This window comes from Oncorhynchus masou, chromosome 28, assembly GCF_036934945.1.
Source record: "Oncorhynchus masou masou isolate Uvic2021 chromosome 28, UVic_Omas_1.1, whole genome shotgun sequence".
Classification (NCBI taxonomy): Eukaryota; Metazoa; Chordata; class Actinopteri; order Salmoniformes; family Salmonidae; genus Oncorhynchus; species Oncorhynchus masou.
The window spans coordinates 28,140,119-28,152,825 of record NC_088239.1 but is presented as its reverse complement, the minus strand read 5'-3'; the positions used below and the strand labels follow the sequence as shown (position 1 = coordinate 28,152,825).

At 42.5% G+C, this 12,707-nt stretch overlaps 1 protein-coding gene across 2 annotated transcripts in view; it reads right to left on the bottom strand.

The window, feature by feature from the left end:
• The window catches only part of LOC135517480 (collectin-12-like), a 66,902-nt gene that overhangs the window by 53,410 nt on the left and 785 nt on the right, over nt 1-12,707 (bottom strand). Inside the window, exon 2 of one of the 2 annotated variants that reach the window (XM_064941807.1) lies at nt 8,943-8,993. In XM_064941807.1, coding sequence (XP_064797879.1) covers nt 8,943-8,993 — 51 coding nt within the window. Of the gene's footprint in view, nt 1-8,942; nt 9,004-12,707 lie in introns of those variants that run through there. The other variant, XM_064941806.1, reaches the window with a different exon arrangement.

The window sequence follows — 12,707 nt, the reverse complement described above, 5'->3', positions numbered from 1 at the left end:
ATTGGGGTCAGTGGGAAAGATTCAGTGGCACGCTACGCCTCATTCCACGTCAATGTCCTTCGATATTGACTAACTCATTTTCCCACTACACCAAGTGTGGGGCAGGGACACTCGTGAGATGAGATGGTGAGGACAGGAAGAGGGGGAGTCAGAGAAGGGGTGAGGTTGGGTAGGGGAGGGTTGCATGTGGTGCGTCCCGTTGGAGTGAAACCACCAGTACGGCTGGTGTACTGCTGCTGCTGACACAGCTGGGCCCGGGCACTGACTCCAACACCACCGCCGCACCGCTCTCCTGGAATGTACCAGGCCGTGCCGACGGGGAGTGAAACCATAACAAGTGCAGGAAACTGATCAGCACACTCTGGATTTCACGCCGTCCGCAGGACGCCTGGCGAGGACTCCAGAAACCCAGATGTGTGGTAGAAGAAGAAGTCTTCATCCCAAATGGCACCCTATTTCCTTCACGGTGCACTAGGGGATAGTGTGTCATTTGGGACTTGTTTCAAGAGAAACCCTCAAACCTAGACCTCAGACCTCAAGCCCCAGATCCCAGGAGTCCACCCACCGGGACAGCTGCTTACAATAATTGCTGATCTACGTGTTCTTCTCTGGCTGTTCCCAGCCTTTACTCTCCTGTACCTGGAAACTCACACATGAAAGCCCACCAATAAAAAGTCACACTGAGCTGACTCATCCACATCAGTAGCTGGCAGCAGAAGATCTGAAGGTATTGATGCCCAGGTTGGTGATTGAAGGTCAAGGTGGCCCATGACAAATCCTCCTTTATCCACAGATTTAAAAGGAGATGTGGGGGTTCGGCCCAAAAAGCTAATGGCCTTCCTATGTCAACCACCCACAGAAAAATAAATATGTCCGAAACCTTGAGGACTAGGGAGGCAATCTTGAGCTGGCTTCAATTTAGCAGAGGAGAGACTGATGGGAATACCATATGAATTCACTCAGCCCATGCGTGTGTGTGAGAGGGAGAAGTGGAAAAGACAGACGGCAAAAGGAGAAACAGTAAAAAGAATATCTGTTGAATACGTATCTTTGCATAAATCCAAGGTCATATCCGCTCAGCTTCTTCGAACACTCAGAGAAAAAAGAGAAAGAGAGTTCAATGGTTACCTGGGTGATTCCGCACATATGTCAGTACTTGTGTCAAGACTCCACCAAAAGCACATATACACATTTCAACATGTGGTCACAAAATGTTAGTGGGACATGTGTGTTGATATTACACCTTCTAGCTTTTAATATGACGATCCCAAGGTCTTTGTGCTGAAAAAAATGCCCGAGCTAAGCTTGAGTTAACTCCGCTCGCTCTCACTCAGAAAATTCAGCCATCTTGTCCTGAGAGAGTTTGGATATGCTGAGAAAAGTTAGAAAAGGGTGGTTGGCTCAATGCTCTGCGAATACCTGCCTTACGGATCAGCCTGCATTTCATGAGAACACTGGGACTACTACTGCCAGCTGTAGTCCCAAAATGACTGGAATTCTCCAAAAGAGGTTAAACGGAAGGACATACTCGAGGAGGAGGAAGTCTGATAAACAACTTGAGAGAGACAAGGTAAACAAAAGGGACAGAAAAACTTTCACAATCATCCCTTTCACTTTCAGTGAGACATCGTATTGCAAAATCACCCCCGTCCCAGACTATGCCATTTGAGGACAATGTCCTTAGTATAACACCAGGACAACACCAGTGCCACAGTGGAAGAGGTATTTTGGGGGGGCCAGGGTATACCACACAATATATACAAAAGTAAGTGGACACCCCTTCAAATTAGTGGATTTGGCTATTTCAGCTATGCCCGTTGCTGACAGGTGTATAAATTCGAGCACGCAGCCATAGACAAACATTGGCAGTAGAATGGCCTTACTGAAGAGTTCAGAGACTTTCAACGTGGCACTGTCATAGGATGTCACCTTTGTAAAGTGGAAACACCTAGGAGCAACAACGGCTCAGCCGCGAAGTGGTAGGCCACACAAGCTTACAAAACGGGACCGCCAAGTGCGGAACCACATAGCATGTAAAAATGCGACACTCACTATCAAGTTCCAAACTGCCTCTGGAAGCAACGTCAGCACAAGAACTGTTCGTTGGAAGCTTAATAAAATGGGTTTCCATGGCCGAGTAGCAACACACAAGACTAAGATCACCATGCGCAATGCCAAGCATCGGTTGGAGTGGTGTAAAGCTCGCCGCCATTGGATTCTGGAGCAGTGGAAACGAGTTCTCTGGAGTGATGAATCACACTTCACCATCTGGAAGTCCGACGGACAAATCTGGGTTTGGTGGATACCAGGAGAACACTACCTGCCCGAATGCATAGTGCCAACTGTACATGTTGGTGGAGGAGGAATAATGGTCTGGGGCTGTTTTTCATGGTTCGGGGTAGGCCCCTTAGTTCCAGGGAAGGGAAACCTTAACACCACAGTATACAATTACATTCTAGACGATCCTGTGCTTCCAACTTTGTGGCAACAGTTTGAGGAAGGCTCTTTCCTGTTTCTGCATGACAATGTCCCTGTGCACAAAGCGAGGTCCATATAGAAATGGTTTGTCGAGATTGGGGTGGAAGAAGTTGACTGGCCTGCACAGAACCCTGACCCCAACCCCATCGAACATCTTTAGGATTAATTGGAACACCAACTGCGAGCGAGGCCTAATCGTCCAACATCAGTGCCCGACCTCACTAATACTCTTGTGGCTGAAAGGAAGCAAGTCCCCGCAGCAATGTTCCAACATCTACTGTAAAACCTTCCCAAAAGAGTGGAGGCTGGTATAGTAGCAAAGGGGGGACCATCTCCATATTTAAGCCCATGATTTTGGAAGGTAATGTTCGACGAGCACACACGTTTGGTCATGTAGTGTATTTTTGGGCCTCATAGTTGGAATCACCAAAGTCTATGTCTTTAGGCCAAACTCCGGGGTAAAGTCATACAATGTTGGTTGAGAGTCTCCCCTATGCAGTTTAGAAGACACCCCTCTCCATCGAACCTGATGGCTTCAGGGGTTTAATACTCAAGCTAGGCATAGGGAAATATAAATGGTTCATTTACACTATAGTTTAAAAGTTACAAGCACTGCACTTAATGATCATCATGCAAATAGTTATTTTGTACAATAACAGCTTCAGAGTGAGGAGACGGGCCTATAAGAGCATGGTAGGCCAGGCCAACAGCTGCCATTGCCTGTGTCCCAAATAGAAACCCTATTCCCTATATAGTGCACTACTTTTAGCATAGTCCTCCCAAGGCCAAGAGCAGAATCCCCTCCCTGGTTGGGTTGCACAGAGTTCAGCAGCTACTCTCCTCAGCCTGGCTCTTCTCTGCTCCTACGAAGCCTTACACATGTCCAGAGTTCATTTAAATAAATGTAAAAGCGAAACTGGCCTTTGCTATTTGGCCTCGTTCCCTGAGAGCTCTCGTCTAGTCCGGATGCGTCCAAATTGGCACCCTTTAATCTTCCATAGGGCTCTGGCCAAGAGTAGTGCACTACATAGGGAATAGGGTGCCATTTTGGACACATCCAATGAGTGGAGGGCTGGCGTCTCTCGATGCAGCGAGTTCACACAAACACAAACAGGATGCTTCCTCTCAGGTGACACCTTGATGAGAGAGATTGTGTTTTAGCACAGTTTGTGTTTGTGTCTCCACTGGTGCCGGGATAAACATGGGGGACCATTCCTCCCTCTATCGCTTCATCACTCCATCCTCCCTGATGGACCTGAGTCACACTCTGTGTGGATGACTAATTCTGGACTGAAGCATTGTCCTCCAGACTTTTTGGATCAACAGCAGAGCTCTCTCTCTCTCTCTCTCTCTCTCTCTCCCTCGTTCAATTCAAGGGGCTTCATTAGCATTGTAAACATATGTTTACATTGCCAAAGCAAGTGAAATAGATACTAAACAAAAGTGAAATAAACAATAAAACATTAACGGTAAACATTACACTCACAAAAGTTCCAAAATAATAAAGACATTTCAAATGTCATACTATGTCTACATACAATGTTGTAACGATGTGCAAATAGTTAAAGTAAAAAAGGGAAAATAAATAAACATAAATATGTGTTGAATTTGCAATGGTGTTTGTTCTTCACTGGTTGCCCTTTTCTTGTGGCAACAGGTCACAAATCTTGCTGCTGTGATTGCACACTGTGTCACGCCCTGATCTGTTTCACCTGTTCCTGTGATTGTCTCCACCCCCTCCAGGTGTCGCTTATTTTCCCCAGTGTGTTTCCTGGCTCTCTGTGCCAGTTTTTCTTGTATGTTAATCAAGTCAACCGGTGTCGTCGTCCCTCCCCCTTCTCCTTTTGCTATTCTCTTTTTGATAGTCTTCCCGGTTCTGACTGACTCTGGACTACTTTCCTGCCTGCCTGATCGCCCTGCCTGCCCTGACTTGATTCTGCCTGCCCTTCGGTACCTTTTGAACTGGTATTGACCCTTTTGCCTGTCCATTAGCATTTTCTTGCCTTAACCTATTGGATTAATAACTATTGTAAGACTCCCACCATCTGCCTCCTGTGTCTGCATCTGGGTATTGCCTTGTGTCATGATACACTGTAGTAATTCACCCAAGAGATATGGGAGTTTATCAAAATTGGATTCATTTTCGAATTCTTTGGATCTGTGTAATCTGAGGGAAATCTGTGTCTCTAATATGGTCATAAATTTGGCAGGAGGTTAGGAAGTGTGGCTCAGTTTCCACCGAATTTTGCAGTGTGCACAGCCTGTCTTCTCTTGAGAGTCAGGTCTGCCTACGGTGGCCATTCTTAAAAGCAAGGCTATGCTCACTAAGTCTGTACATAGTCAAAGCTTTCCTAAAGTTTGGTTCAGGTACAGTGGTCAGGTATTCTGCCACTGTACTCTCTGTTAAACAGCTTGGAAAATTCCAGAAAATGATGTCATGGGTTTAGAGGCTTCTGATAGGCTAATTGACATAATTTGAGTCAACTGGAAGTGTACCTGTGGATGTATTTCAAAGCCTACATTCAAACTCAGTGCCTCTTTCCTTGACATCATGGGAAATTCCAAAGAAATCAGCCAAGACATCAGAAAAACAATTGTAGACCTCCAAAAGTCTGGCTCATCCTTGGGATCAATTTCCAAATGCCTGAATGTACCACGTTCATCTGTACAAACAATAGTACGCAAGCATAAACACCATGGGATCACGCAGCTGTCATACCGCTCAGGAAGGAGATGCGTTCTATCTCCCAGAGATGAACGTACTTTGGTGTGAAAAGTGCAAATCAATCCCAGAACAACAACAAAGGACCTTGTGAAGATGCTGGAGGAAACCGGTACAAAAGTATCTATATCCACAGTAAAATGAGTCTTATATCGACATAACCGTAAAGGCCGCTAAACAAGGAAGAAGCCATAACCACCATAAAAAAGCAAGTAGACGGTTTGCAACTGCACATAGTGACAAAGATTGTACTTTTTTGGAAAAGTCCTCTGGTCTGATGAAACAAAAATAGAACTGTTTGACCATAATGACCATCGTTATGTTTGGAAGGAAAGGGGGAGGCTTGCAAGCCGAAGAACACCATCCCAACCGTGAAGCACGATGGTGGCAGCATCATGTTGTGGGGGTGCTTTGCTGCAGGAGGGACTGGTGCACTTCACAAAATAGATGGCATCATGAGGTGGGAAAATTGTGGATATATCGAAGCAACGTCTCAAGCCATCAGTCAGGAATTTAAAGCTTGGTCGCAAATGGGTCTTCCAAATGGACAATGACCCCAAGCAAACTTCCAAATTTGTGGCAAAATGGCTTAAGGACAACAAAGTCAAGGTATTGGAGTGGCCATCACAAAGCCCTGAACTCAATCCCATAGAAAATTTGTGGGCAGAACTGAAACTGTGTGTGAGCAAGGAGGCCTAGAAACCTGACTTCGTTACACCAGCTCTGTCAGGAGGAATGGGCCAAAATTCACCCAACTTATTGTGGGACACTTGTGGAAGGCTACCCGAAACATTTGACCCAAGTTAAACAATTTAATGGCAATGCTACCAAATACTAATTGAGTGTATGTAAACTTCTGACCCACTGGGAATGTGATCAAAGAAATTAAAGCTGAAATAAATAATTATTTCTACTATTATTCTGACATGTCACATTAAAATAATGTGATGATCCTAACTGACCTAAGACAGGAAATTTTTATTTGGATTAAATGTCAGGAATTGTGAAACTGAGTTTAAATGTATTTGGCTAAGGCGTATGTAAACTTCCGACTTCAACTGTACAGTGCCTTGCGAAAGTATTCGGCCCCCTTGAACTTTGCGACCTTTTGCCACATTTCAGGCTTCAAACATAAAGATATAAAACTGTATTTTTTTGTGAAGAATCAACAACAAGTGGGACACAATCATGAAGTGGAACGACATTTATTGGATATTTCAAACTTTTTAACAAATCAAAAACTGAAAAATTGGGCGTGCAAAATTATTCAGCCCCCTTAAGTTAATACTTTGTAGCGCCACCTTTTGCTGCGATTACAGCTGTAAGTCGTTTGGGGTATGTCTCTATCAGTTTTGCATATCGAGAGACTGAAATTTTTTCCCATTCCTCCTTGCAAAACAGCTCGAGCTCAGTGAGATTGGATGGAGAGCATTTGTGAACAGCAGTTTTCAGTTCTTTCCACAGATTCTCGATTGGATTCAGGTCTGGACTTTGACTTGGCCATTCTAACACCTGGATATGTTTATTTTTGAACCATTCCATTGTAGATTTTGCTTTATGTTTTGGATCATTGTCTTGTTGGAAGACAAATCTCCGTCCCAGTCTCAGGTCTTTTGCAGACTCCATCATGTTTTCTTCCAGAATGGTCCTGTATTTGGCTCCATCCATCTTCCCATCAATTTTAACCATCTTCCCTGCCCCTGCTGAAGAAAAGCAGGCCCAAACCATGATGCTGCCACCACCATGTTTGACAGTGGGGATGGTGTGTTCAGGGTGATGAGCTGTGTTGCTTTTACGCCAAACATAACGTTTTGCATTGTTGTCAAAAAGTTCAATTTTGGTTTTATCTGACCAGAGCACCTTCTTCCACATGTTTGGCGTGTCTCCCAGGTGGCTTGTGGCAAACTTTAAACGACACTTTTTATGGATATCTTTAAGAAATGGCTATCTTCTTACCACTCTTCCATAAAGGCCAGATTTGTGCAATATACGACTGATTGTTGTCCTATGGACATAGTCTCCCACCTCAGCTGTAGATCTCTGCAGTTCATCCAGAGTGATCATGGGCCTCTTGGCTGCATCTCTGATCAGTCTTCTCCTTGTATGAGCTGAAAGTTTAGAGGGATGGCCCGGTCTTGGTAGATTTGCAGTGGTCTGATACTCCTTCCATTTCAATATTATCGCTTGCACAGTGCTCCTTGGGATGTTTAAAGCTTGGGAAATCTTTTTGTATCCAAATCCGGCTTTAAACTTCTTCACAACAGTATCTCGGACCTGCCTGGTGTGTTCCTTGTTCTTCATGATGCTCTCTGCACTTTTAACGGACCTCTGAGACTATCACAGTGCAGGTGCATTTATACGGAGACTTGATTACACACAGGTGGATTGTATTTATCATCATTAGTCATTTAGGTCAACATTGGATCATTCAGAGATCCTCACTGAACTTCTGGAGAGAGTTTGCTGCACTGAAAGTAAAGGGGCTGAATAATTTTGCACGCCCAATTTTTCAGTTTTTGATATGTTAAAAAAGTTTGAAATATCCAATAAATGTCATTCCACTTCATAATTGTGTCCCACTTGTTGTTGATTCTTCACAAAATATTACAGTTTTATATCTTTATGTTTGAAGCCTGAAATGTGGCAAAAGGTCGCAAAGTTCAAGGGGGCCGAATACTTTCGCAAGGCACTGTAACTCTTCATGTTTGTTTAGTGTGTTCCAATCTTCCCAGAAGTGGTTAGATTCTATGGACTCTTCAATTACATTGGGCTGATTTCTGAGGTGCTGTTCCTTCTTTTTCCGTACTGTATTTCTGTATTGTTTTAGTGATTCACCATAGTGAAGGTGTAGACTCAGGTTTTCTGGGTATCTATGTTTTTGGTTAGAATGGTTTCTCAATTTCTTTCTTAGATTTTTCATTCTTCATCAAACCATTTGTCATCGTTTTTCATTTTCTTAGGTTGTCTACTTGAATGTATTTTATTTGATAGGGAAGCTGAAAGGTCAAATATACTGTTTACACTTTCTTACGGCAAGTTTACATCTTCACTATTAGAGTGAAATATTTTGTCCAGGAAGTCATCTAAAAGGGATTGAATTTGTTTTTGGTAGATTTCTACACTACATTCCTTCCATCTATAGCATTTCTTAATGTTGTGCAGTTCCTTCGACCTCGATGTCTCATGATTGAGGATTGCTCTGTTCAGTTAGACTGTGATTTTGCTGTGATTTGTTTTTCTCTCTCGCTCTCTCTCTCCCTTGAGGGGTGTTTCTGTCTTCCTCTTCTCTCTTTTACTCTGTATGTATGTACGTGTGTGAGTGTGCACGGTGTGTGTCTATCAGTGACTGAGTGTATGTGTGTTTATGAAGTTGTGACATCCTGACCCAAGCAGGCTGTGATTGCTGCTTTTGGACCAGTGGCGAGATTGGATCGCACACGCTGTCAGACAGAATGAGCTGTTGTGTTTAACCCTGCACGGTCCAGACAGGAACGCATCACTGACCCCCTGACCCAAAGGCAGTGGGGAGACAGACTGCCTTGTGTCTGTCCATATTCCCTATATGATGCATTCCTTTTCACCATAGCCCTATGGGTAGTGCACTTCATAGGGAATGAGTTCATAGGGAATGAGTTCATAGGGAATGAGTTGCAAAGTATCACGCGACGGTGATAAGGGAGATTGATATTTCTCTCAGTGGGGAATTGAGTAAAGACAGTAAGGAGAGTTGTGCTCTACTCACCGAACCTCTTGTATCCAAAAGACTGTACTTCCTCCTCGTCTGCAAAATCGTCTGTGGGCATGACAACAGAGACATGTGTGTTACCATGAGGTCTGAGAGAGAAATCACACACGGCAACGAATGGACCGTGTAGCCTATACTCCATTGGTTCCAGAACAAAAACACCATATAGATCAAGAAGATGGTACAGTCACATCACACACTGAAATCAACTGCGTGGGCTGATGTGTCACTACATTTACCGCAATGGAAATACGTTTTGACTTTTTGTGTCATCCTCAATGATTTTAAATGCGTTATGATGTGGTTGTATTGTGTATTGAATGATCAACTAAATATATCTCTCTATAAACCTTCATATACACTGCATTATTACATCCCAAATGGCACCCTACTTACTGTATTACTTACTTACCTATACTACTATATACTACTATAGTATATGGGCCCTGGTCAAAAAACATTTGACACTCTGAATATATCAACTCCCCAGAGGAATGAGTACCCCACCCCACCTCAGCAAAGGTCAGGACCGAATATTCTCCCCGTAACTGTTCTGTTACCATGGTTCTCTCTGGTTGAGAGACCTTGTGATATAACCAAGCATTTTCAGCCTTAACTATCACAACAAAAATTGCAAGATCCTGGAGGGACTGTTATATGTAGACACGTTAGTTAGCACTCCATGTTTCACAGGGAATCCAGTGTATGTGATAAAAGTAAAACTGACACAGACTATTTATAATATGATACTTCCAGCATGTCTGAAGAATTATGCAGCACCGGGGATGTGTCCACAATGGCACCCTTTCCACTGTCGTGCACTACTTTTAACCAGGGCTTACATGGCTGTAGTCAAATGTAGTGCACTATAAAGGGAATAGGGTGCCATTTGAGACGTGACCCTAGGTAACCAAATGGATGCAGGACACCAACAGGCATTTGCTGCAGCCCAGGACGCTACACAAATGTCTTTCTCTCTGGGGGCGAATATATATATATATAGGCCTTACTCAGCACATAGCTTTATCATCGTGGTATGTTATAGAGGCTATAACTCCCCATCAAGAGCCTCTTTCTATGTGGAAAGGAGACAGGAGGACTCAGGCCTGTAAAAGCCACAAGCTGCGGTTTCTCTGGGTTGTTGACTTTAAACCCTAATTACACTTTGCCACACTACACTGCACTCCACTTACACTAGAAGCCAGCGCAGGGAGGCTGCAGAAAGATAAGAACATCACTGACAATGGCTAGCAGATGTTGGAGAGGGAGAGATGCAGTTTAGACTGGGGCAGTGTGAGGGGGAGGAGAAGGAGGTTGAGGAGGGCGGTAGTACACTACATAGAGAATAAGGCGCCATTTGGGATGCAACCTGTGTGACAGAGAGGTCCAAAATGGACATATGAGATGTTCTACACTAAGACATTTCCTGTATTTTGTTTTACAATAAATTACTGGCAGCACAGTAGCTAGTAGGTTACTGTAAATGTACAGTAAATTACTAGCAGCACAGGAACCAGTAAATTACTGTAGATTTACATGACCTTTACTGAAACACAAATTTACAGCATATTACTGGAACACCTGACTACAGCAACATGCTGTATTTCTCGAATTTACGGTGCTTTACTGGAAGCACAGTGGTTAGTAAACTGTTGCGGATTTACAGCCCAGGCAGCTAGTACCTACGATAGGAAGTATTTCTGTTACATGTATTCAATATAGGTATTTCCATATTTTCAATACCTATATTGAATAGCTGTATTTTCTAATACAAAAAAAAACTTACAAGGTGCTCGCTTACCGACAACATTTTCGGTAATGGTAACATCTTTTTACTTGCCATGATTGTGATATGTTCTTGTTGATCTTCCTTAGTTAAATGCACTGACTGTAAGTCACTCTGGATAAGAGTGTCTGCTAAATGACGTTGATGAATTAAAAAACCTATCACAATAATAGTAAGTAAAAAGTTACTGAGAATGTTATTGTAATTAAGGATACATTGGTCTTCAAGGTATTTTGTATTTGTAACAAGGTACCTTTTGATGTATCTTTGCCCATCTCTGGCTAGTGCAAAGTACGTTACTGTAATATTCACAGTAACTTGAAGTTACTGTAATGTCCGAGCAACTGTAATATCCGAGCAACGATACAGTACAATACTTAAATGTACCTACTATTGTCACGCCCTGACCTTAGAGAGACTTTTTCATGCCTCTTTTTGGTTTGGTCAGGGTGTGATTTGGGTGGGCATTTTCTGTCCTTTATTTCTATGATTTGTGTTTCTATGTGATGGCAGGGACAGCTGTCTATCATTGTCTCTGATTGGGAATCATACTTAGGTAGCCCTTTTTTCCCCTTCCTTTCAGTGTGGGTAGTTAACTTTGATTGTGGCACTTTGCCCTGTTAAGCTTCACGGTTGTTTCTTTCGTTTGTTGTTTTGTTGGCGACATTTTAAAATACAAATAAAATGTACGCTCACCACCCTGCACCTTGGTCTACTTCCAACGACACCCGTGACAACTATACTGTATGAGTAAATGCTACTGTAATCGTAATATTGATATTTTACTGTAATTACACGGGACTGGTGCAAACAGGTTGACTACTAGGCATTTGTATAGTACAGAATATTTATGAATATTTGGTGTTTTTTTATATCGCTTGCAAAGACTTCCAAAGTGGCTGTGACTACAGCGCCAAGCAGACCAAAAGGACTTGGCAAAAAACTCAACCAGTAAAGGTTTAAGACTTGCTGCCACTCTGATCTGTCCCCTTTACACATGAAATGATTAGGGAACTTCAACCACATATCAGTTCAATTGCTACAGCATTCTCACTAACGGATGCACCAAATAACATAGAGCCACTTACAAGTCATGCCAAAATATGTTGAGCTAGCGATTCTTTCCCCTCCCACAACATTTATCCCCAAACTTTGCCATCCTTTAAAGACTGCTGCAAAAAAATATACAACAACACAGCAATACAGTACTTTATGGTTAAAGCTGCAATATGTAAATATTTTTGGGTGACCTGACCGGATTCAAATAAAAATGCGAGTTATAGATATGTAATTTGCATTAAAAGCAAGTCTGAGAAGTGGTAGATCTGTTCTATGTGCACTATTTCTTTGCTTCCCGTTCTTAAGTTACTTTCGGTTTAGTACCCCAGCTTCAAACAGCAGAAAATACAATATTTTTAGTTATTAAAAATATATTCCACAGCGGTTTAGATGGTACAACGATTCTCCACACTATACTTGTTTTGTCACATAAATTTAAATTAACCAACCAAAGAAATGGCGGAGCAATTTCAGCATATTGCACAAATGTAGTCCCCATAATGCATTGCTCTTTACAGTACTGTACTGTAATATAGATTTACAGTAGGTCTATGTACATCTTTCGCTGGAAATTTACAGCAATTGTTAGTGATTGTTCCCTGATCACTTTTGAATTTGAGAGACACATCTATCTGAGTACTACCATCTATGGTGTTACTTTGATTTCGCACAGGTAAGATAACAAAACGGTGTTTCGCAGGGGAGTTAACATAACCACAACATAACTATATAACGGAATACATCTATTTATAAGGAGAAAATGACAGATCCGTGTAAAACACACAAAAAAAATCAAATACACAATACACTTCCATGCATAAAATATGGTTCAAATTTCACTTGAGTAATATTACTGCAGCCTAGACCAAAAATATCACTGCTATCATACATGTAGGGCATATCACCAAGGATCAAAT